At 42.4% G+C, this 26,780-nt stretch overlaps 1 protein-coding gene across 2 annotated transcripts in view; it reads left to right on the top strand.

Annotated features, from left to right (window-relative positions):
- LOC113407556 (E3 ubiquitin-protein ligase COP1) overlaps nucleotides 1-26,780 on the top strand; it is a 204,436-nt gene that overhangs the window by 16,672 nt on the left and 160,984 nt on the right. For both annotated transcript variants that reach the window (XM_026656196.2, XM_026656197.2), the window contains exons 5-7: nucleotides 4,390-4,509; nucleotides 6,747-6,815; nucleotides 24,619-24,678. In XM_026656196.2, the coding sequence (XP_026511981.1) occupies nucleotides 4,390-4,509; nucleotides 6,747-6,815; nucleotides 24,619-24,678 (249 nt within the window). The remainder of the gene's footprint in view (nucleotides 1-4,389; nucleotides 4,510-6,746; nucleotides 6,816-24,618; nucleotides 24,679-26,780) is intronic.

The following is a 26,780-nucleotide window of genomic DNA, read 5'->3' as shown; positions in this document are numbered from 1 at the left end:
TATAACTAAGGCTAACAGATGTATTCACAACTAGCTTTTCATCATGGGACTCCCCATTTAATATGTTTCAAAACTTGCACCTGTGTAACCCACACTCTCCATGATGCTTCTGTGCACATCTGTATCCCGCTCCAGGGTGCAATCCAGACTAGTGAAGGGTTGTGTCACCACCTGCCTTGCAATCTTGGGTGCCTCACAACGTTTTGCTGCTGTATCTCCCAACCTGGACTGCTCCCAAATAGCCAAACAGCATGCAGGTCACACCCTGCGTGTCTGTATATAGCTGCGGTCTGCCAGCAACACTCCAGTCACGCTCTGGCTTCCAGCAGCATTAGTTATAACTTTCAGGGTGACCCCAGCACACTCCAGTCCCAAATTTCCCCAAATACGTGTGTTATGCACTGTTCAGCCTTCTCCTGGACAGTTCAGATATTAGAGGTCTGTTGTCCCTGTGCGGGGGTCAGTATGCAACAGATTGGGTAACTCCAGTTAAAGTAGCAAACAGTTCAATTTAAACACAGTACTGGATTAATTTTAATGGGGGGGGGGGGGAAGTATTTTAAGTGAGTACAAGTGTAAGGCATTAAAGTCAGAAATGGCTACAAGAGAAATAAAGATAATACTCTTTCTAGTAACTAAACTTAACAAACTAAACTTGATTCAAGGTAAAATCCTTACCACATGTTCCCAGCAACACTGCTGATCAAATTCTCAAGTCAGGATGTTCCTTCCCCCCTCCCCTCCCCAAGTCAGAAGGCTGGTTCCTTTGTTGTATTAGGTGGGGGAAAAAGGAGAGGGAGAGATCTGTGTTTTTGCCCCTCATTGCTGTAATCCAGTTACCCTTTGTAGTGGATTCTTCTGAGGATTACCCCCAAAGCAAAGTTTATTTAAATCATAAAGAATGTGATGTGGAATCTGGGGGTGAAGGTGGCCCCATGCTTGCTCTTCTTCCAAGTGTATGCTGAAATGTAGATTTTCCTTGCCTCCTTCTTGCTGTCTTAAGGACCCTGCTTACTAAATCAGTGTTAATTGAGGTAAACACGTATTCCTTTGTTTAGGACAGACTTGTTTAATCACTCCTGCCTAGTCAGGGCTGTGTCAGTTGAACATGTGCTACCAACATCATGCAGGGGGAATTCTTAACTTTACATATAATGTTACTACATACATTTCACAATGATATTGGCCAATGAGTTATTTTTCAAATGACACCTCACAAAGCATATTTTGTACAAAGTTTATTACACTGTGTATGTTATGAATACAGGGGTGCATTTAGTCAGAATCTCTCTCCTCTTATTTTCCCTTAGGAATTTGTCCTGCTCCCTATTGATAGCACACTTATGAGAAACACACCACTAGGTTCTTCTACGATACAGATAACTATCATGGAAACTTACTGTCATGAGTGTATTCCAAAAATACTCACATTTACATTGTGGCAGCAAATAAAAATACCTACTAGACACTTGTATACTAACAAACTTTATGTATGTTTGCTTTCTTTGTTCTAAATTTGCATTTTCAATTTTAAAAAAAAAAAAAAATTGAATTTAAAAAAAAAAAAAAAAAAAAAAAAGTGAAACCTGCACTACAGAAACCTGTAGGGAGTTCTTGCTTAATTAAAAGACCATGTTGAAGTATCCCCAAGTCTTCCTGTCCAGTTGAATTGGACCTTCAGCTAAAAGCACCTGTACTAGCTAACCGATTTTGCCCAGTCCCTTTAATAATTGTTTAAAGCAAGTATAATAATGTATACAATAAGCAAATGTGGCATCTTTATCCATACTACATGTGAATCATGCACCTCAAGGAGTTGACTTATTTCTTTAAAAATGTGTATTCCTCATTTTATTGGAATGTTTTCCCTAAATTTGCTTATTCAGCCTGATGTACCCATTTAGCAATGTGGAGATTATTTTTGATTTCTGCAGAATTCTGTTTTCCTCTAAGACTAGCCCTTCTTATAATTACACCTCTACCACGATATAACGCGTCCCGCTATAACACTAATTCGGATATAACGTGGTAAAGCGGCGCTCCGGGGGGGCGGGGCTGCACGCTCCAGCTGATCAAAGCAAGTTCAATATAACGCAGTTTCACCTATAACACGGTAAGATTTTTTGGCTCCCGAGGACAGCGGGATATCGGGGTAGAGGGATATGCCCTTTTTTAAGGTCTCCTCAATAAAAATTCTTGGATCTTCAAAGATATCACTGATTTTAAATTTACAAGTATTCTGAAATATTTTGTCCAAAATAAACTTTGCATGGGGCAATGTCAAATGAGAAAAAAATGTTTTCTGTAACTCCAACATTTATTCTGTTCTTCCTATTTTTTCCATTCTTACTGGAGTCCCGCATGTGTTAGAAGATATTTCAGGTTGTATTAGTTTGTTTCAAATCAAATGGACTTGTTTTAACATTACATAACTTTTTCCAGTAGTTTAGTGCCAGATTAAAATTGAGAGCTTTTGTATTCATGATTTCCTTAAACTATCTACTAAGCATTTTATAAAAGGAAATACAGTTGTATGTGGATGACACTCATTTTTTTTCGTATGGCTAAAATTTTTGGATTGAGCAGGTTATTTACAACACTTCTAATTTAAATGTAGTTTATTCTTTGACTTTCTGAGGTGTAAGTATTGTCAATTTATTTCTAAACCAAAGATTTTTGGTTGTTGAAACACTTAAAAAATTATGTCTCACGTCAGTTAATTGCACTCTGACAAGATTTTTTTTTTATTTGAAAACTGTGGATTGTCCCATATGGAAATAGTTGTATGTAGAAATGGATTAACCACAGTGTAAAGAATTGTTGCTGCTGTCCAAATTGCCCTAATTATTAAAATATGGATGACTTAAAAGTGCTGAAATAGGATCATGTTTATCTCACACACATATACCCTCTCCTAACCCTACAAGCCACCTATTAGGAGTTATTTCAACTTTTTCTATTATATTAAAATTTAATGTGTTTCAGCATGAGAGAATTGTGAAGGAGAAATGGAACCTATCACTTCAGAAATGAACATTTTGAAATGAAAGTGTGCTTTTCTTTACTTGATAAATGTAGTATATTCTTGTTACATTACTCATACTTGGTGCTGTAACGCACACATGCCATAGCAAAACAATAAACTTTGCTTATCCACAATATTGGGTTGTTTACCGCTTTTATCCCCAGTCCTGTGAACGCATATGCTTAACTGAAAATGCGTGAGTAGTCAATAAATGAAAATCGGAGAACTTTCACCAATCTCTTAGATCCTGCAGCGTAACAAAACATCTTGAATTATCGAGTCAGATAGTCCTATCTAGGTCAGTTTTTATCTGGCTTTGTTTCTTAGTGAGAGCTAAAGATATTTCTCTACTTGTTTTGCCAATTCCTGAAGTTGTTAATGGCACCAGACTTGTGGTAAACACACAGGTTGTTACCCGGGGTTCTTTCAAGAAATAAATAGGGAGACACGGCCATCCGACCGATAGATGGCTGGCACAAACAGGACAACACGAGTGCTTTCTCTTAAAGCTAAACTTTACTTAGACTCAAGCACTTACACACGCAACAAGATTAGTAAAACACCCCCAACCCTTGATAATTACCAAAGCTGAGTGTGGCTCTCGAGGTGCACAGTGGCAGCCCGTCTGCCGGTGGGGAACACAAGATGCATCCAGAGGGAGAGACCAGTCCTGAAGAGTCCCCACACGAGTCCCCCATCTCAAGCTTTTCCCCCTTATTTATACATTAGTAATAGAATGACATGTCCCTTAAAGAAAACTTGTTAAGCAAGCAGTTCCAATGGGCAAGCAAGAGGTTCCTTCTGATTATTGATTAACCAGGTGTGGGTTTTTCCAGAGCTTGCAGCCTTGAGACCCCAATAGACATTCCTGGGGGGTACATCCTGCTCTTTTAAAATGCATGTATCAGCAACTTCAACACAATTCTTATCAGGAAGGATGCGGGGTCAAGCTGCCCTTTCTGAGGCACCCTAAACTCCCCCGCCCCTCCTGCCTTGGTCAAGCTGCATGGCCTCTTTACAGCCTGCTGACTAGGTTGCTTTTTAACAATAAGCCATAGTGGTTTTAGGCACTTTACTGGTTTGTCAAAGTCTCCCCGTACAAGGTCTACCTTACAGCTCTACCCTAGCATAGGGTAGTTCATCAAACTACTTCCCCTACAAGATAAGTTGTTGCTGGGGTGTGATACATCACAGGATAAATAACTGTTTCCTATACCTTTTTGGGAATTCTTCTTTTTGAAAACTACTTTGTTGTGTACTTTACAAAGGATGAAATACTGCAATACGAGTTTAAATATCTTATGTCAAATAACTCTGACTGGTATTTACCTTCTCTTCCTCTGCTCTCTTGTCCCTTTTTTTAGAATGGACACAGATGGCAGATATTTCAAGACTTATTGGGAACTGATCAAGATAACCTTGACTTGGCCAATGTTAACTTGATGTTGGAGCTGCTTGTGCAAAAGAAGAAGCAGTTGGAGGCAGTAAGGAGCTTTTCTTGTCTTATTTCATTTACTAATAAATTGTGATTAATCATAGGCATCTTCCTTCCAAAAGGATTTCCTTGTTTCTGCAATGGAATCATAATGCAGAATTAATCTTAGGGTTTTCTATAGGATCCCATTGCTCTAGTATTGAGTGCTTCTCCATCTCACTGACTTTCATGACTGCAACCTATGTCCAGTATTGGAGTATGATGCAATAAACATTTATTTATGCTCTCACTTGAGGCAGGATCATGCTGAAGGGAAAGCTGAGAGAAAATTTCAGTGGGAAAAGGAATACAGCAAGTGGCAGTTAGAGTACACTGTCTTTCTTTGATATAATTAGACATTTGCTAAGTGAACATTTCACTTCAAAGTATGTAAAATTTGAGGATCTAACTAAACAATAACCCTATAAGGGGGAGTTCCATATGTTTACTAATTTATTTGCACCTTGAAGGAGTTACTGTGAAACATGAGATTTGTAGCTCTTACAGCTCCCAATGTGAAGCCAAGAGAATTTATGAGCAATCAGCATCTCTGAAAATCAGGACCTTTTCTTTTTTATGCTTAAAGGAAAACCGTAGTTGTCTTGCATATCATGGCAGTATGAATGTTTATAAGGTACAAAGCAGTCTGTCACTATGAATAAACTGAAGTCTGTTTGTTTTTGTATAATGTTGTTATAATTAGTATTTGAGTATAATTCTGGAACTGGCTATCTTGCTGGAAAATGATCAGCTGAAACCAACAATGTGAGAGGAGACAGGCCTAATGCAACCCAGTCAATGAAGAAGTGTGTGTAAGAGGGGAAGTGGTCTAATATTGGACGTGGAATTAGCTGGCAGTTGATACATGGATGGGCAGACTTTATGCCAGTGGCATGTACATTAGAACAAAATAATTTTTAATTAAAAACTCTTGGAGGCTTTCAGGATCAATTAAGTCATAATCTTTTTGCTCGGTTCCTAGGGAAAAGAAATACACTAAAATAAAATCCCTTTTACATTTCTGGTAACAAAATTGCTATATTAAATGTAAAAGAGGTCTTTTAATCAGATTGTGTGGGGATTTACATGTATACTTTCCTGTGTATATAGGACAGACCCCTTGGGGGTATTGTTTAAAGTTCTCCATTGGGCTGGGGTCAGACTTCATAGTAAATCTGTTTTCTTCTGGAAGTCTTGGAATGACACACGTGAAACACATCAGGTTATCACCACAAATATGATTGAGCAGAGAGCTTTGAAATGGAGAGCTGATAGTCTTATAACTGAACAGGATATCATCTTCAGAATAGAAGCATCATCTAGGTGTTGGAATAGTAATGCTTCACTTACACTTTTGGAGGTACCCATTCCGATTTAAAAACTGAAAGTGTTCCTCTGTAAATTTTACCTACCTCCTTTTCTGGTTATTATGGAACCATCTTACAATAGCAAAAGAACCAGACCAGAAAAGTAGTTTATCCCATCCTTCTCAGCTGTTTTTCCCCCATAATGGATCCCTGATGCCCTTTCCCCCGGCCCACCTTTGAGCTCATACTCAGTCCTACTGTAAATGAGTTTTTCTAAGATCTGTGCAAATTGCTCTTCCATATGCCAGTCTAGTATTAGTGCTGCACTGATGTTGGGAGTAGAGAGAGAGAATCTACATTCCTGTTTCCTTCTTGCCTCCTCAAGGTTCTGGTCATTGCAAAGAAAAACGTAAAGAATTAATTTATTTGGGAAACAGAGGTGTTTCTGTTTCCCTTTCCCAAAACAGTTAATCTTCACTAGCAAATTTATTTTCCGTTACAGAAGCTCTTTTTGTGCTTCTGTGAAATGTTCATTTGGGGAAAGGGTTGTCATTTTCTGAAACCAAATTATTCCACTTGAGTATGTTGATTGATTAGAGGTGAAAGCTCAAGATCTGCTAACCGTGGAAGATGAGCACCCTTTGTTCCAAAAGGGTCTGAAATCACTCCAACTGGGATGAGAATGAAAAATGTGCTCTGCCTATTAACTACTTGTAATACACAAGGAGAATATTTGTGTAATATAATGTAAAACTTTGCCATGTGCCAACCAGAACTTTGAAACCTAGAAGCAAAGCAAAACCACCTTACTTGTAATTGTGACTTAATGTGCTGCTCCTTTCCCCTACTTCTAAATGAAAGTGATTTGTTTCCATGCCTGCTGTGAATTATGCATTAAATTAATCTACCTTTTCTCTTTAAATTTAATTTTCTGTTACAGGAGTCCCATGCTGCTCAACTACAGATCCTTATGGAATTCCTCAAGGTTGCCAGGAGAAATAAAAGAGAGGTAGCAGATTTTGTTTTTGTTTTTGCTACTGGGTGAGGCCTTTTCCATCTTTTTAAAAAAAAAAAAAAATAGGTCAGCCTGAAATGATCTCCTCACTGAGAAGAAAATTCTCAGCTGCCCAGGGGTATTTGAAATACACCTCTACCCTGATATAACACAACCCTATATAACACGAATTTGGATATAACACGGTAAAGCAGTGCTCGGGGGGGCTGTGCACTCCAGCAAATCAAAGCAAGTTCGATATAACGCGGTTTCACCTATAACGCGGTAAGATTTTTTGGCTCCAGAGGACAGCGTTATATCGGGGTAGAGGTGTACCTGTATTTCAAGGAGAATAGATCAGTTTAAATACGACAGCTTTGGTCTTTAACCTACATTGCCTTTTTGTTTCATATTGTGGTTTGCATACATGTGGAGAGGGGAAATTGTAAAGGAAAGAGTCCGTGCTGGCAACTTGTGGCAAATTCTTGAAACAAGATGCAAGTGTGAGGGGAAAATGGAAAGTGAGGGAGTGAAGGCTGGTAGGCACCTTTTAAGATTGTTTCCAAAATGTATCAAAAATGTCAATGTTTTCAGGATCTGGAAGAATGTTAATTTCACTCAGTCACAGTACCAAATGGGGATAAGTTACAAAAATCAGTAAGAACAAAGAATTAATATAAAGGCACTCAAGATATGTGGTTTTTTTTTTTTTTTTAAATGGGCAGAAAATAACAAAATGAGATTAAAATAGGAAAAATAAAAGGAAGGTAATACAGCACAGAAAAAATCCAAAACACGAATAATCAAAAGTGTGGGAAGAGGGACTTAAAAAGTAATAATGCCAAAATGGAACAAGAGACATGGAGGTGATGGTGGACAGAAAATTGACTCTTCTACCAACATACAGCATTACAAACTCGTATTTCATGTGGATTCTCCCCCCCCCTTTTTGGGGGGGAGGGGGGGAGAGTTGATGTGTAGGTATCATGTCCAAAACCATGGAAGTGGTGGTTCCATTTGTAATGAAACTGCACCTGGAATATTATACAATGCTGCAAACCTTAATATCAGAAATATACCAACCAATTGGAAAGAATTGCAATAAAAAGTCTCCAAAATGGCTGGGGATCTGGAGGGCCTGATTTTTGATGAAAGATTTAAAGTAGAACATGTATAGCTTTGCTGTTTGACTAGTGAGGGGGGCAACAAGAGTGCAAGCCTAAAGTATTTGCAGGCTGTAAATACCAATGATGATAGAGGAACTGTCCAGAGTGGCCAAGCAAGTTATAAGGCCTGATCTAAAGCCCATTGAAGTTGATGGCACTCTTCAGTAGATAAGGCCCCTGGGGAGGAGTAATGGGATGGAACTGAGACAGAGAAATTTAGGTTCAATATCAGGAATAATTTCTTAAATACAGGGTTTATTAGACTAGGAGTAACTTCCAATATGAAATGGTGAAAGCACTATGATTTACATAGTTTAAAACTAGCTTCTAACAGACTGCAGTTCTGCATTGGTTGGGCACGGTCTTCAATAACCCTAATGGATCTCTTCCCTCTCTATTTTCTGTACTTTATAAAGCATGCACCTTGTAGTTCTTAACCCTGCTTCTCTTAAACATTTTAATGCACAATTTAAAAGAAGGAAGGGTAAAAAACTTTGCTCAGAGAAGTATGTTCATTTTGGGTGGTAGTAGAACTTGGATTGGTTTGTTCATGTGTTTAGCACCTATCTTAGTATTCAGTTAGGGTGATCAGATGTCCCGATTTTATAGGGACAGTCCCCATATTTGGGGGTTTTTCTTAAATAGGTACCGATTACCTCCCACCCCCATCCAGATTTTTTCACATTTGCTATCTGGTCCCCCTATCTTCAGTATCTCTGCTTTCATCTTAAATAAACAAAAACCTCTAGCTGTTATGGTTGTGAAGAAGACTTCAAAAATTTGAATCAAGATAGGTCTTCACTGCAAAGTTAACTTGGCTCTTACTCTGGCATTACCCCGCTCCCCTCCCATCCACACACATAATCCTTTCACCTGAGTTTGATGCTTTCAACTCAGGCTAGTTGGTTTGTCTGTGGCTGAAGGCTAAAACCTGAGTGAGGCTTCCATTTGTATGCCCAGAAGGACAAACAAGTTCTCCCAAAAGAATCAGAGCGGCTCAGCTTGCAGCAGTACAAAGAATTCCTAGCAATGCACCCGGGTGAGTGCGGCACCAGTGAAGACACCGTAATTCTAGTATTGTTTTGCACTGTGGCTGCTCATTCCCAGCTGAGGCTAACTTTGCGTGCTGGTCACCTGAGTTAACTTTGCAGTGGAGACATGCCTCTAGTGCAGGGGTGGGTAAACTACGGCCCGTGGGCCGCATCCGGCCCACCAGCCGTTTTTATCTGGCCCTCCAGCTCCCGCTGGGGAGCGGGTTCTGGGGCTTGCCCCGCTCTGTGCGGCTCCTGCCGGGGAGCAGGGTCGGGGACTGCTCTGCACGGCTCCCGGAAGCAGCGGCCCCTATGCATAGGGGCAGCCAGGGGGCTCCGCTCCGCATGCTGCCCCTGCCCCAAGCGCCACGCTCGCAGCCCCCAATGCCTGGGAACTGTGGCCAGTGGGAGCTGCAGGGGCGGCGCCTGTGGATGTGGCGGCGCGCAGCAGAGTTGCCTGGCTGCGCCTCTGCATAGGAGCCGGAGGGGGACATGCTGCTGTTGCTGCTGCTTCCAGAAGCTCCTTGAGGTAAGTGCTGCCTGGAGCCTGCATCCCTGAGCTACCCCTCCCTGTGCCCTAATCCCCTACCCCAGCCTTGAGCCCCCTCTGAACCCCTTGGTCCCAGCCCAAGCACCCTCCTGCACCCCAAACCCCTCATCCCCAGCCCCACCCCAGAGCCTGCATCCCGAGCCAGAGCCATCACCGCATGAGAGGTGAGGGTCCCAGAGCCTGGGCTCCAGCCTGAGATCAAACATTTACACTGCAGTTTTACAACCCCACAAGCCCAAGTTAGCTGACATAGGCCAGCTGCGGGTGTCTAATTGCAGCATAGATGTACCCGAAGAGCAAGTTGGGTTAGAAAAGCTCTTTTTCTGTAGAGTGGCAAGTGTCTGTTTTGATTTTTTGGCATCATTTGATATTCCTTTAAGATACTATATTGTTTGGAAGCGACATTTCCTAACCTGCTGCAGTACATTATTATTACAGGATTTTCTAAACAGAGGTTGATTTTTTTTATATAACACTTGTGTTGCAGTTCCTAGACAAGCTAGATAAATTCCTTGTCTGATACTGTACGCTTGATAAGGTCCCAGAGTGAATTTACCTGTGCCATTCTGGATACCAGCATATTCAAAGTACATAATAAACAGCTACAGCCCTAGTTGCAAGGAGACTGGAACAAGTTATATGCCTATAAGGTGGTTGGAATAACATGTACTGTAAACCACCAAATAGGTTAGATACTATTACTTTTGAAGCTGTAAGTCCTAAGATTCTTACTGACTTTTTATTCTGTTACTTTGTAAAAGTAGCTTCTTGGAATTCTATATTCAGAGTCTCTTGATGGCTCCAGATCAGATTGGCTCAGTTTGAGTTTATAAATTTTTTTTTTCCAACTCCTAAAACTGAAAACTCAGCCTGGATTCAGAACATCGAGCTCCATACTTTTGGGCTCTCACATCACCAACAATAAAAATCACACATTCTAATTGCAGAATAACTGTGTGTGAGCCAGCATAGAATCCATCTCTGTCTTAGTTGTGTTGGGTCTGAAATAGAAATAAATAATAAAGCTTTTATTTTGGTCAGAAAAGTAACCAAATGCTCCGGGATGCTCTTAAGGAGAAGGTCTATAGTTATAAGAAGATGCTACACCTCTACCCAGATATAACGCGACCCGATATAACATGAATTCGGATATAACACGGTAAAGCAGTGCTCCGGGTGTGGGGGGGAGCGCACTCCGGCGGATCAAAGCAAGTTGGATATAACGCAGTTTCACCTATAACGCGGTAAGATTTTTTGGCTCCCGAGGACAGCGTTATATCGGGGTAGAGGTGTATGTTTATGTACTTGCACTTTGGAGCAGAACATGACTCAGTTCTTAAGTTGAAAAAACATCTTTCAATTTCCTGTTCATTGGTCCTCTAAAAGGGAAATGTAAGTTGTAGCAATTGCAGAAGAATCTCCCATTAGAGTTCCTTGTTTTCACATGCTCGTAATTTTCTAAAACACTGATCTTTTGGGGCTGAAGTTATCCGTGCATGGTTTCTTCACAAAGATTTTTTTTTTTTTTTTTTTAATTCGAGCAAAATCCTTTTGAGTTTGGAAACATGGTGCAAAAATAACTTTCCCCGTGTAATTAAAATATTCTAACCACCTTTCCTTGGAAAAAAATCCTATGAACAAAAATGGCTTAAGTTTGAAACTCATGGATACCAATGGCTTTTAAACAAAGCAGAAGTACAACTTCTTTGAAAAGTATGTATTAATCATTCATAATAGAAAATCTATTTGTGTGCAGTGCAAATTTAACATGGACATGTGTTTTCCATATGTGTGCATGGTTAATTAAGTGTACACTTCTTAGTTCCTTGATCCGACAATCTCTTCTGCTGAAAAAGGTGTAGAGCAAGGGGCTTGCCAAGGTCAAGCTAAACAGCTCTGGAATATTTTTTAGCTTTTCTTTTTTTAAAAAAAAAAAAAAAGAAAGGGAAAACAAATGCAAAACCCAGTTACAGTTGCACAGTTAAAATAACAATGTTAAAAGTTAAGGTTTCACAACAGCATTGTTAACTCAGCCACATTGCGCAAATGCAATTTTTTTTTTGGTCTGGTTTAATTTAATTTTAGATATATTTTTTTTAAAAAAAAAAATCACACATTGTCTCATGGTGTATTTACATATATTTAATTTAAAAACACTTCTAAAATTAGTTGGCCAGTGTCATTTACAACAAAAGGAAAAAATCTCTCAACTGTACACTTAACTATAAAGAAAGAGCTTACCAGTGCTCCTTAGACAGATTCCAGTGCTTTTCACTGTTATGAAGGCCACCAAACTTCGGAACGATTATGTCCCAAGTCTTGTCATCTGCAGAAAATGTTTTGACCCCATATGTCCAAATGTAGGATCTATGGATGTGAGCGCATTAGTTTATCTCAAGTGTCATATTTGTGCATAGGGAAAGAGGTCTATTGATATCCGTATCCTAGAACATAGCTTGTGGAGCTCTAACATAAATATTGTTTTTCATCTTTATTGGAATTTGTGAATTTTTTCTAATAGCATACTCTTAATGCAGCATTAAGTCTTTTGCATTTAATTAATGAGGCCTCTTATTCCATGTGTCATGTGATGAGTATTATTTTTCAGCAGGTGAGTATCCCAGAGGAGCAGAGTAATCCTGAAGTGTTGCACAGCTTTGCTCTGCTGAAATTGCCTGTTCAGTATTTCAGAATAGCTATCTTTCTGCCTCATCAATATGTCTCAAACTTTTTGTTCCTTCCCTATAATGAAGATGTGAAATTGTAGAAATAAGGATACTTATTGTGGGATAATCGCAAGGAATTAGAAGCATGAATTCTCCAGAGTTGCGATTAGCTCTTGCTAATCACTTTACCTGTCAAACCTTATTGCTTAGTATCTACACACATGGACAGGATAATGAGTAGGCAAGGGGAGGTGACAAAGCTAGAAATCAATCATTCTTCCATTGTGTCACAAATTCTTGATTACATTCCAAGACTCCTGAGGTGGATTTATAGTTGTTGTAGGACTTTCCTAGCCCCTGTCTTTAAAAACTCAGTTATTTAAGCTTCTTTACATATCAAGCTTTTTAATAAGGGATGTTAGAACTGAATTAGATGACAGTAAGCCTAGAAAATTGCTAGTATGTAGGAAACAAAATGAGACTTTAATCTATTATGTATTCATTGATACATGTGTCTGACTCACTTTGTTTTGGTAGGTTTTTTTTGCTCAAATGAAAAAGTGGTGATGCTGTCTCATACTAAAAGGGACCTTATTGGACTCATGTACTTTTGATAGTGCTTGGAGTTCAATACCTTTGTAATACAATTTTTATAATAGTACTCAGTTATGTTGTTAATAGAACCAAAACTAAAGTCTCATATTAACTGTTTCTACTATGGTTTTCTCTGTGCTGCATTGACTTGGAGGCAGAGCCAGATTGGGATAGGATTGGCTCCACCCATTTCAGGATACAGCCAGTTCTGTTCCCATAGACTTGCGGGCATCCCTGGTTTTTTTTGCAGAGCATAGGGATTTTCTCCTCCACAGCTAGCAGCAATTTTCCCCCTCAGGGAGACCACAAAATAGAATGGGGTGGGCAAACTTTTTGGCCCGAGGGCCATATCTGAGTATAGAAATTGTATGGTGGGCCATGAATGCTCACAAAATTGGGGTTGGGGTGTGGGAGGGGGTGAGGGCTCTGGCTGGGGGTACAGGCTCCAGAGTGGGGCTGGGGATGAGGTTTGTGGTGTAGGAGGGTGCTCCAGGCTGAGACCGAGGGGTTCGGAAGGCGGGAGGGGGATCAGGTCTGGAGTAGGGGTTTGTGGTTTGTGGGGGAGTGTGGGCTCCAGCTGGTGGTGCAGGCTCTGGGTTGGGGCTGGGGCTGAGGAGTTTGGGGTGCAGGAGGGTGCTCCAGGCTGGGACCGAGGGGTTCGGAGGGGGATCAACGCTGGAGTAGGGGGTTGGGGCATGGGGAGGTGGGGCATTGGGGCGTGGTTCAAGGGTTCAAGCTCCAGGTAGCACTTACCTCAAGCAGCTCCCGGAAGCAGCGGCATGTCCCCCCTCCGTCCTGGCCAGGCGGCTCTGCTGCGCACCGCCCTGTCTGCGGGCACTGCCCCTGCAGCTCCTATTGGCCACAGTTCCAGGCCAATGGGAGCTGCGGGGGTGGCGCTTGGGGCGGGGGCAGTGTGCGAACGGAGCTCCCTGGCTGCCCCTATGCATAGGAGCTGGAGAGGGGACATGCCGCTGCTTCTGGGAGCTGTGCGGAGCGGCCCAAGATCTCGCTCCCCAGCAGGAGCTTGAGGGCCAGATTAAAACAGCTGGTGGGCTGGATGCGGCCCACGGGCTGTAGTTTGCCCACCCCTGAAATAAAGGATAAGACTGTGATGAAGGTAAGATGGAGAAGAAATGCCAATCCGCTCAGTCCTTCATGGAGGGAGGAACAAACCTTTCTTGTCATATGGGAGAGTTTCCCTCTGTATGTTGTCCAGTTCCTCTTTATCTCCGGCCACTTCAGTTTCTACTGGTACAGTCACAGCACCACTTCTTACAAGGGTGCTTTCTGGTATCTTTCCCAGAGCAGAAAAAGCTGTAGGGGCTTCTCACTCTCTGGGACAGCTGTACCACTCTTCTTCCCCTCCCTCACCCCCCCCCCCCCCGCCCTTGCCTCAGCTGCTGTTATTGCTAACCATCCAGCCTCATTCTGTGGTGCCTAGCAACCTTCCTTCAGTGGTTCTATTTTTTTTTTGAGCAGTCTGTTGTGTTACTTTCATCTCCCTTCTCCCATTCTTTCTCTTTCTCTCTAAGCAAAGGCAATAGTGAATTTATTCACTGTAGGCGATCTCCCCCTTCACTTTTCCTAGCTGAGCTTGAAGGAGCATTACTACTGCTTCTCCACCTAGCTCTGTCCAAGAGCCTCCAAAGTCATTTTCCCTTACCAAAGTTAGACAGGATTTTTTTTGAAGAGAAACTTAACATTCTTAATGATTCACATGATGTCTTTCCTCCCTCAAGAGTTCTGCTTTCTGCTTAAAAGATCCTGAATTCAGGGCTTTGTTCCTGACACCACTCTACAAATCAATAAAGAGGGAAAGTTTCTCCTTCTTGGGGGACTTCAACTAGGGGGGCAGGGAGAAACCACTCCTCTGCAGAGAAAGGTGAATTATCCTGAGTGGGTGCCCCAGATTCATCAACTATCTGCATATCTGCCTGGAACCTCTAGATTCCAAACTTCACAAGTAAGGATAAAACAACAGTAAGACCATTGGGATATATGCCTGTCTTCTTCCAAAAAGCTCTGCATTCCTTTTCACTTGTTGTTCAAAGGCTTCATAACATGACATAAGAGGTTGTGATATCAAAAACATATGGGATTTCCCAGTAAATGTAGGAGACTCAAAAATTCTTTGCAAACTAAGCTCTTCCACAATGGATGTGGCAAAAGGTTCCACAGCAGGACATTGAAGACATCAACAGTCTGTCTTGCTCAGGTTCTTCTGACCAATGATCTCCAGAGACTTATCCCAAAGAGGAAAAGATCTGAAATTTGTGCTTTGTAAGTCGGCGGAGTGCGTCCACAGTACCGAGGCTAGCGTCGACTTTCGGAGCGTTGCACTGTGGGTAGCTATCCCACAATTCCCACAGTCTCTGCCACCCATTGGAATTCTGGGTTGAGCTCCCATTGCCTGATGGGGCAAAAACATTGTCGCGGGTGGTTTTGGGTACATGTTGTCAGTCGTCCCTCCCTCCGTGAGAACAACGGCAGACAATCGTTTCATGCCTTTTTTCTGCACAGACGCTATGCCACGGCAAGCGTGCAGCCCGCTCAGCTCAGCCGCTGCTGTTGTGTCCTGGGTGTTGCTGGCAGCAGACGGTACAATAGGGCTGCAAACCATCGTCATCGAATGACCACTTCCGCTGCCACTCTGCTCTCCTGCTCTGGCAGCAAACGCTATACCACGGCAAGCACGGAGCCTGCTCAGCTCAAGACAGCAGTCATGAACATTGTAAACACCTTGCGCATTATCGTGGAGTTTATGCTGAACCAGAACATGAAAAACCAGGCGAGGAGGAGGCTGCGACTGCAGCGTGGCGACGAGAGTGATGAGTACATGGACATGGACACAGAATTCTCTCAAACCGCGGGCCCCAGCGCTTTGGAGATCACGCTGTTAATGGGACAGATTATAGCTGTGGAACGCCAATTTTGGGCCCGGGAAACAAGCGCAGAGTGGTGGGACCGCATAGTGTTGCAGGTCTGGGATGATTCCCAGTGGCTGTTTCGCATGCGTAAGGGCACTTTCATGGAACTTTGTGACTTGCTTTCCCTTGCCCTGAAGCGCAAGAATACCAAGATGAGAGCAGCCCTCACAGTTGAGAAGCGAGTGGCGATAGCCCTCTGGAAGCTTGCAATGCCAGACAGCTACCGGTCAGCTGGGAATCAATTTGGAGTGGGCAAATTACTGTGGGGGCTGCTGTGATCCAAGAAGCCAACGCAATCACTGAGCTGCTACTATCAAGGGTAGTGACTCTGGGAAATGTGCAGGTCCTAGTGGATGGCTTTGCTGCAATGGGATTCCCTAACTGTGGTGGAGCGATAGATGGAACACATATCCCTATCTTGGAACCGGAGCACCAAAGCAGCCAGTACATAAACCGAAAGGCGTATTTTTTCAATGGTGCTACAAGCACTGGTGGATGACAAGGGACGTTTCACCAACATCAACGTGGGATGGCCAGGAAAAGTACATGACGCTCGCATCTTCAGGAACTCTGGTCTGTCTGAACGGCTGCAGCAAGGGACTTACTTTCCAGACCAGAACGTAACCGTTGGGGATGTTGAAATGCCTATAGTTATCCTTGGGGATCCAGCCTACCCCTTAATGCCATGGCTCATGAAGCCATACACAGGCACCCTGGACAGTAGTCAGGAGCTGTTCAATTCTAGGGTGAGCAAGTGCAGAATGGTGGTAGAATGTGCATTTGGACATTTAAAAGCGCGCTGGCGCAATTTACTGACTTGGTTACACCTCGGCGAAACCAATATTCCCATCGTTATTACTGCTTGCTGTGCGCGCCACAATATCAGAGAGTAAAGGGGAGACGTTTATGGAGGGATGGCAGGTTGAGGCAAATCGCCTGGCCGCTGATTACACGCAGCCCGACACCAGGGCGGTTAGAAGAGCACAGCAAGGCGTGCTGCGCATCAGAGAAGCTTTGAAATCCAGTTTCATGACTGGCCAGGCTACGGTGTGAAAGATCTGTTTGTTTCTCCTTGATGTAAACCTGCTCCCTTGGTTCACTCTACTTTCCTGTAAGCCAACCGCCCTCCCCTCTTTGATCACTGCTTGCAGAAGCAGTAAAGTCATTGTTGTTTCAAATTCATGCAATCTTTATTAATTAGTCCAAGAAATAGGGGGATAACTGCCAGGGTAGCCTGGGAGGGGTGGAGGAGGAGGGAAGCACTGGGTGGAGTATTGAAGGAGGGCAGGACAGTGCCACACTGCACTTCAAAACTTATTGAATGCCAGCTTTCTGTTGCTTGGGCAGTCCTCTGGGGTGGAGTGGTTGGGTGCCCGGAGCCCCCCGCCCCGCGTTCTTGTGCGTCTGGGTGAGGAGGCTATGGAACTTGGGGAGGAGGGAAGTTGGTTACACAGGGGCTGCAGCGGCAATCTGTGCTCCTGCTGCCTTTCCTGCACCTCAACCATACGCCGGAGCGTATCAGTTTGATCCTCCAGTAGCCTCAGCATTGCATCCTGCCTCCTCTCATCACACTGCTGCCACCGCTCCTCTTGCTCTAGCCATCTATCCTCTTGCGCATCCCTCCTGTCCTCGCGTTCATTTTGTGCTTTCCTGGACTCTGACATTGTCTGCCTCCACGCATTCTGCTGGGCTCTTTCAGTGCGGGAGGACTGCATGAGCTCAGAGAACATTTATCGCGAGTGCGCTTTTTTCGCCGCCTTATCTGCGCTAGCCTCTGGGATGGAGATGATAGGGGGAGCGTTGAAACATTTGCAGCTGCGGGAGGAAAAAAAGGGAGAGTTGGGTTGACCATTTAAAATGGGTTGGCCATTTAAAAGGAGAGGCTGTGGTTTTTGGGTTAACATGAAGCACAAATCCAACTAACCCCCCCCACACACACACCCAATTCTCTGGGATGATCGCTTCACCCCTCCCCCCCACCACGTGGCTAACAGCGGGGATGATTTCTTTTCAGCCACAGGCACACAGCCCAGCAGGAACGGCCACCTCTGAATGTCCCCTTAATAAAATTCCCCTATTTCAACCAGGTGACCATGAATATCATCACTCTCCTGAGGGTAACACAGAGAGATAAAGAACGGATCTTGCTTGACTGCATTCCAGTAGCTTTACTGGCCGCGAATGCATCCCAAGTCTTCAGGGCAAATTAATCATTAAAGACGCTTGCTTTTAAACCATGTATTATATTTACAAAGGTATGCTCACCAGAGGTGCCTTCCCCGCCTTCAAGGTCTGGGAGCCCGGGTTGCGAGGGTAATGTCTCCAGGGTGATAAACAGTTCCTGGCTGTCGGGGAGCATGGTTTCTCCGCTTGCCTGCTGTGCGCTATCTTCAACCACCTCCTCATCTTCCTCGTCCCCAAAATCCTCATCCCTGTTGCGTGAGACTCCCTTGCAGAAGTCCACGTACAGGGATGGGGTAGTTGTAGGGGCACCCCCTAGAATTCTTAGTATAGACCAGGGCTAAGGACACAGTGCCTACACTGTGGGGATCCAAGAACAGTAGGAAGCATGAGGATGAACATACATCCCGTGATGGGCATTGGTCCTCTAAATCTAGTAGAGATTCAGTTAAAAATTGCTTCCAATTATATGCTAGGTACTCAGATCCTTTGTGTGGAAGGGGTTGTGGAACTGGCTTTCCCCAAATAAGCTATACAGAAAGCTGTCTTGAGGGTTCTTTGGAGTAGTCTGGACCCCCATCCACACTCGGGTCCAATGGCTCTTTGGGGGACCTGCTTTTCCTGCAGATGCCTTTGTTTCAGATCCACTCCTTTTCTCATATCCAACAAGAATTGGATATTCTCTGGATCCACAAAGGGAAGGGCCTGAATCCCAGCAGGCATCCTTCTGTGTCTCCTTTTCTGCTGTGACTACCCAACATGCAGTTCTACCCCTCTAGAATTATCTTCTCCTCTGGGATTTTGCTTTCCTTCAGTGGTTTGATCTTTCACTACCCAGTGTCTCTTCCCTGGAAGAACAAGAAAGTTGTCTCTTCTTACCACATATGATTTCACCTTTGTTCTTTAGTTATGTCAGCACCCTCTGAAAGGATCAATTTAGGAGGAAGGCACACTATCCTGCTGCCTTTATTTGAGACTTTGACTGTTGGGAAAGCTCAAGAACTTGCAAGATATTTCTTGAGGGTCTCATATGTCTGTGTGGCTATGTCAGTGGCTATGGCTGTCCTTGTCCTCAGGCACAGTTGGCCATGGAATTTTGCAGCCAGATTAACACTTAAATCACGGAGATAATTTTTTTTTGTAATGAAGCAGCAGCCCTTGATCTGATATCAGAGAGACTTGCACTTCTATTCAAGGGATTTAATCCAGCACAGTTCTTGATTTTTGTCATTCTGGATTCGTTCTTTCCTAGAGGTTGCTAGAAATGTGGGCTGCCTTAGGTCCAGCTTGTGACAGGTTGGGTCACAGAGACACCCTTGGGACTGCCACCTGATGTGCTGAGATGACCTCTGAGTCTGTTTTCCCTGGTAGCTTGGGACTTCAGCACCCTGTCTTGTTAAGCCAGACATGCTAGCCTGCTACAAACATAGATCCAGGTTTGAACCACATCCCCCACAAGCTGCAGACTTAACTGAAAACAGCTTAAGAAGTGCTCCTGTCTCTAGCACCCAGACATCCAGTTCCCAATGGGGTCCAAACCCCAAATAAATCCGTTTTACTCTGTATAAAGCTTATACGGGGTAAACTCATAAATTGTTCACCCTCTATAACACTGATAGAGAGAGATGCACAGCTGTTTGCTCCCCCAGGTATTAATTACTTGCCCTTGGTTAATTAATAAGCAAAAGGTGATTTTATTAAGTATAGAAAGTAGGATTTAAGTTAGAGTTACCAAACAGCAAATGTGAAAAATCGGGACGGGGGTGGGGGGTAATAGGAGCCTATATAAGAAAAAGACCCCAAAAATCAGGACTGTCCCTATAAAATCGGGACATCTGGTCACTCTAATTTAAGTGGTTCCAAGTAATAACAGACAGAACAAAGTAAATTACCAAGCAAAATAAAACAACCACGCAAATCTAATCCTAATACAGTAGGAAACTAAATGCAGGTAAATCTCTCCCTCAGAGATGTTCCAATAAGCTTCTTTCACAGACTAGACTCATTCCTAGTCTGGGTCCAGCAATCACACCCCAGTAGTTACTGTCCTTTGTTCCGGTTTCTTTCAAGCATCTCTTTGGCCTGCTGAAGACAAAATGGAGGGTGTTTCCAGGGCCTTTTATATTCTTTCTCTTGTGGGCGGAAATCCCTTTGTTCTCCTGTGCAAAATCACAACAAGATGGAGTCTGTAGCCACCTGGGCAAGTCACATGTGTGTGAATGATTCAGCTTTTTGCAGGCCGACGCCATTGTTTACATGTTAGTTTGAACGTTCCCAGGAAAGCTCAGATGTGGATTGGTGTCTCCCAAAGTTCATTGCTAGTTAAGTACTCCCAATTACTTGAATAATCCCTTCACACTGTTGACCAAATCTGCTCTATGTGCTTCCTACAGCAAACACTTTAAATACAAGCATAGAGCCAACGCTCATAACTTCAGATATAAAAATGATACATGCATACAAATAAGATGAATATATTCAGTAGATCATAACCTTTACAAAGATATGTTACATGGCATATCTAGCATAAAACATATTCCAGTTATGTCATTTACACTCATGAGCATATTTCTATAAAGCATTATGGGGTGCAACGTCACACAGCTAAACTGAAAATTCAGTTTTGCCAGAGGCCCTAGAACCAATTCTAATTTCAGCTCTTGTCAGCAGATCATGACTTTTGTCAGAATGTTATGCAATTTAGCTCTGCTCCATGCCCTGTATCTTCCCCATGCCCTAGAACTAAACACATGATATTCACTTTCAGACCTAGGAAAATTCCCTGCACAAATGTACACTTTTCTGTTTCTGCAAAAGGAAGACATGGACAAACAAAAGTAAATTAACCATCCACAGAGCAAGTGATTTATGAGGGTGGCATCCTTATTAATCCTCAATGAGTTTCTCAGTGGCCCCCTAAAAACTCAACTTTGGATGTTTATTATAAAGCTTCCATTTGAAGCACTTCACCCTGTTGCTATATTATTTCTCTTTATGGTGACTGAAGCTCTCAGTGGCATTTCATTAGTGCACATTTTACTCAAATTAGGGACTTGCTTTAAAGATAAAGTTGTCTTTCCATTCTGTTATCCTTACCCTGTTCACTGAAAGGAAACATTACGGCACATTGTGGAGAGGCAAAGAACTTAACTTCAAAAGGATTAAATGTTTTAGGAAATCACATGTCTTTCACCCTCTATTATTCTGTAATAGAAGGAAGCCAAGATATCAAAGTTCTCCATTGCCAGGTGGGTGAAATTCTGTATCAAAGAAGCTTATAGAAAATGTTTGTGTTTTACACATTTGCAAGACAGTTACTTGGTATTAAGTTCATGCATTCATCAGATGTTATAAACTGGATGTAGAGACTCTTTTAAGCTGGTGTGCACTACACAAAGTCCATACAATCTTTGTTTTCTGACTTGGGGGTTTCACTGCTAATTAGTCCTAGACTAAGAATAATGGACCTGGTTGTAGGTACGGACGCTATACCCGACCATTACGCCAAAAACAAACACACACAAAAATAACTTTCTAGCTTATGGAATTTACAGAACATTTTCTGTAAATGCGGATTTGCATAAGTCGGGTTTGCGTAACCCGGGGAATGTCTGTAGTATGGTCTCTGTATAGCTAGGTTAACTTTTTTTAAGGCCCACTGGATTGAAAATTTCCCCTCTAATTAGTCCTGATCACATTGGTCCTTTTTAGCTCTATAGAAGATGCTTTCAGTGGGGTATAGGATTATTAGGGTGTACACACATTGTAACAGAAATGTAGTATAGTACAGCTCTGAAACTATTTTTACTGGCTCTATTCCAAGATGGGTAGAGCCAATTACTGTCCCAGTGATGACAAGTCTGACTTGCTTTAAGTCTGCACAAGAAAAGTGGGGGTGGAAGGGAATACTATGAATAGTGAGGCTATCTATTCAGAGAAAAGAAATGATCAGATAAGAACTACCTGGCCCTAAAACATCCTACAATGGATGAAAAGCATAATTCAATTATCCATTGAAGAGTGTAATCAAAATGAAAACAAACTGACTTAACGGTTTTTGTTAGACTAAAGCTAAACCATATAAAATATTCATGTTGAAAACAGTTCTTTAGACATGTCATGGCACAAGATGACATCTAAATTGATCTGTTTGAATGTTCAGCTACTTAGTTTAGTTGGCTGAATAAGTTTGTGGTAACTTGTTTCTTTTAAAATGTTTGTGCATAGACTTAGTACTCACAAAAATGAGACTAATACTACTATCTGCCGCTTAAACATTATAGCAGCACCACCCGACTTTAGTACACCTCAGTCTTGACTCACCACACCCCTCTTCTTACAGTCTCTGGGCTCTTACAAAGCTCTCCCAATATGGCTGTCCTCGCCTGAAATGCCTACTGCTATTCCAAAGACTGTCACTTGTGTTAAATAGTATGGTTTGTTTTTAGCAATATGAACTCTCCAGGGAGTAGGATGAGACCAATCCTTACTTAGGGCACGTCTTCACTACCAATGTTAAAGCGCTAAAAATACCACCTCCAGGAGGCGAATAGCTCCCAGTGCTAGTGACCTGTCTACACTGGCACTTTACAGCACTGAAACTGCAGCGCTCAGGGGTGTGTTTTTTCACACTCCGAGCGAGAAAGTTGCAGCGCTATAAAGTGCCAGTGCAGACAAGCCCTTAGTAGTGAATGTAAAAACAACTGTCTGATAAGCCTATGCTTTCTTTAAAAGATTTGTCCTTCTACAGATAGATAGTAAAGGAAGTCCCAGATCTCCCATTTCAAGGTTTATGCAACAGTTAATAGCAGTTGGAAACTAACAAGTCTGTGTTGTTAGGTACATATAACGGAGCCCACTTTTTTTTCCAGATGACTGCAACACCTGCCACTTGTTTCTTTGCCATTTTCTAATCTCTGGCTGCAAGCCAATATATTGTAGAGTAGTAATAATTTTAGAGCAAATTTCCTGATATTTATCTCCATGCTACATTTTTGAAATGTTTTAATGTGATTTTTTTTATGGAGTTTATGAAAGTGAGGGATTAATGACACTGACAGCTAGAGCTGAACATAACTAGGACACATGCTGTGTAAGCTTCCCCTACAGACAGCTTTACCTCTAACCAGACCAACAGTGTCCATTAATATTCTAGTTATGGCTTTCTCAAGCTGATGCTGCCACTTATACAATGCTGCATGTGCTGGTTTTGTAAATCATCTGCAGTCTAGTTTTAAATCCCTGAACTAACTGCACTTGTGACCAAAATAAATGAGCCCAGAACTTTAGAGGGGTGAGATCAGTGCATTAACACAGTGTCACCTAACTTTGGGGAAAGAGAAATCTTCTAAAAATCAATACCTGTTTTTCTTTTCCCTCTCTAAAAAGACTTTTCTCTTCAAAGACAATAAAATGTTAAATAGTTAATTCTTAATGTGATTGTGCTAGTGAGTTACCTATAGCAGAGTCAACATACTAGACTCTATGTTCAGTGGCAGATACTTTAGAGAAGCCTGTTCTCTGCAAAGTATTTTATTGCTTTAAGAACCAAACTCAAGTACTCAAGCTGCTGTGTTTCTGGGAGTAGTTTGCTGATCAGCATTGGCGTTTATGATGAACCATACAGATGCCTTTGAGTTTGGATGACCTGAGAGGCTTCTACATATCTATGTTTAAAAAGATGCATTGTACTTCATTTCCAGAAATCTTGGCACTCTTTAGTGGAACTGCCCAGTTAGTAACAATTTTTAAAACACAACCCCAAAGCTGGTCATCAGTGACATTTAACTTAGTGAATTAAGCTGACACTGAAATAGTGCTGGCACTGCCAGGCTGCCTGCTGTAAAGTCCTCTGCTAGTCCTGTGTGTCTTGGGGAACCAGATCTACAGTGAAGCTTTTCTTTTCTCTGTTACCAATACGTATAGTTATAGTAGAGCCTATTAGCGAAGCCAGCTTCAAACTACCCAATTTTCAAACTACTTAGCTCCTATGCATCCTGTGATTATGTGAAGTTGTTAGTGATTGAGTAGATGGTGCTCTTTCCTCTGAATAGCTACTGAAGACCTGCACGGTTTTAGGGGGCGGTAGAGTATTAAGTCTCCATCTTTCAATGACATGTACGTCCAAAGCCACTCCCTTAAAAGTGTCATGGAGACTTAACATTGGTGCCCTGGACAGATCCCTGCTCTGGCAATGTAATGGCAAACTTTTCGGATAGGCAGAATGTAATTTCAACTGTGTATGGTTATCCTTGGCATATTTTTAAGAAAAGTAAGTACTAATTATTCTTTGGATAAAGGATTTTGAAGAGTTGCTTTTTCGTTAGGTCTGCATTTTATTTAAGGTCATGTGATCCCTGTGGCTCTCAGGAGGTTTCAAGCCACAATTATTTGTAAAGAACTGCTAGATCCTTGTAAGGAAGGTGTTTAGAAAAGTACACTTTAATAATCTGGAGCCTTTTGTGACTACTTTTGAAGAACATAATCTTGCTTGTACTGTTTTTATTTCACAACCATAAGTTTAATTTAATGTAGTCTGTTTGCTTGCTCATCTAGGTAATGTGTACACTTTTGTGCATAGTGTCTATCTGAAATGATGTGTTTGCTAATTTAGTTAAAGCATCATAAATTAAGTCCATTACTTGATGTCTATGGTGGTGCCAGTACAAATTGGTTTAGATTTCCTTTATTCTTTCATCTACAGCAACTGGAGCAGATCCAGAAAGAGCTAAGCGTTCTGGAAGAGGATATTAAACGAGTGGAGGTGAGGAGCCTAGACTTTCTTTGCTACTTTGGCAGTGTTTTATTTCCATCAAACTGTTTGCTTCTCTGTATGATGCTGCATGAAATTTATGGCCATTGCTTCAATAATGGGAAAATGAACAGATGATGCTCTTTCTTTAATTTATTCATTTACTGAATGCATACAGGCTGCAGCTTGGTGAAAGGGATCCATTCAAACCAACTACTCAAGTTATTTTTTCCAAGTTACTTTTTTTTAAAAGAAACTTCAGCATAATAACTTGGCATTGAAAGTCATTGCATTGATGATAAAAATACTACATGGTCAATTGTGGTTCTTTTACTATAACAAACATCCCAAGTTAGATCAATGTGTGTGTGGGGTGGGGAGGGGAGCAGTCCTCCAGTGGGGTGCATTGGGAAAAGCAGAAGTAGAAAACACTGCTATATAGAAGGCGAACCACCGCATTTTCTCATTTCTCTGTGGTGTTCTTGGATACTCTGTAGTCTGCTAAGGGTTTGTTTTCCAAGTATTTCTAAACCTGCCACCTTGTTCCTTCTATCCTGACTCATTCTCTAGACCACTCCCTGGACTACTTCTGCTCTGTCCTGTCCAATGCTCCACTCTGGGAGTGGAGAAATGGTGCTTTAAGAGGCTGTGGAGCTAATCCTCAGTTTCATGAAGTGGCACTGCCCAAAATGCTACTCAGGCACCAACTGAGCTCCTGCACCTGTCATCCCTCTTCAGCAATGGCCCTCCAACCAGTATCCACAGGCCCCTGTATCTAGATTTCTTTATTTACTTTCACTGTATACATGTTCTGCAAAAGAGTATCATTTACTCTAGGCACTTTGTTTTATTTGTATTTTATAATGGAGCAAACAATTCCAGGAACTTTCCTTCACCCAATAACTAACTCAAATTAACCCAGCAGATAGAAACATATTTCAGTCTATGAAAAAAAATTCAGTCTAATCCAAGAGTCCACCCAGTCTTTCTCCACTTAGGAAAAACAAATGTGCGTTGCAGTGTATTACTGAGGCTGATAAAGAAGGTCAGTTTCAGATGAAGGGGAGAGCAAGTTCTAAAGTAGAGACACCCTCTTGGAGAACATCCTGCCACTTACTCCTCTCTGGGCTGGTCTACACTGGGGGGGATTGATCTAAGATACTCAACTTCAGCTACGTGAATAGCGTAGCTGAAGTCGAAGTATCTTAGATTGATTTACCTTGGGTCCTCACGGCACGGGATCGACGGCCGCGGCTCCCCCGTCGACTCCGCTACCGCCACTCGCTCTGGTGGAGTTCCGGAGTCGCCGGGGAGCGCGTTTGGGGATCGATATATCACATCTTAACGAGACGTGATATATCGATCCCAGATAAATCGATCACTACCCGCCGATACGGTGGGTAGTCTGGACGTACCCTCTGTTATGAGTGGGGCTTCCACTGATTGGCTGTACAGCTGTGGCTGTATAACATGGGGAGAGATGGTCTTTCAGATAAAGGGATGTCAGGCCATTTAGGGCTTTATACATCAAAACAAACACCTTACATTCTATCCAGTAAAGAAGTGGTCGCCTGTGTAGGTCCAAAAGCGCTGGTTCTGTGCGCTCAGATCATGTACCCTGTAACTAATGAGCTGCAGCATTCTGCACCAGCTTCACTTTCTAGACAGATTTTAAGATGTAGCGCCATGTAGCGTATATTGCAATGATCTGATCTGGAGGTGACAATCATGCATGATAGTTGCAAGATCTGTCCACCTCTGAAAGAAACAGGTGCCACATCTTGGTTATATGTAGATTTTAAAAGGTGTGTTGGGGGGAGGTGACCAGGCCATAGCTTCTACCTGATCTTTCAATAGCAACTGGGAATCTAACCAGACTACTAGATTGTGCATCTACCCCATCAGTGGCAGGTGATGCTGCTGAAGCCTAGTGTGTAACTTAATCTTTTCTGGTTCTGTTCAGTTCCCCATGTATTCTTGCCTTGACCCAAATTCCACATTCCTTTCCATTTGCAAAGGCTGTTTTAGGAATAGGTTTGTATCTGTCTTAATAGCGTGATTGCAGAACAAGTGAGCCGCCATGTAAGATGCATTTTTGGGAAATGGCCAGATTC

Source organism: Terrapene carolina, unplaced genomic scaffold, assembly GCF_002925995.2.
Source record: "Terrapene carolina triunguis isolate 2854851 unplaced genomic scaffold, T_m_triunguis-2.0 Scaffold212, whole genome shotgun sequence".
Lineage (NCBI taxonomy): Eukaryota > Metazoa > Chordata > Testudines > Emydidae > Terrapene > Terrapene triunguis.
This window is presented reverse-complemented; position numbering and strand designations above follow the sequence as displayed.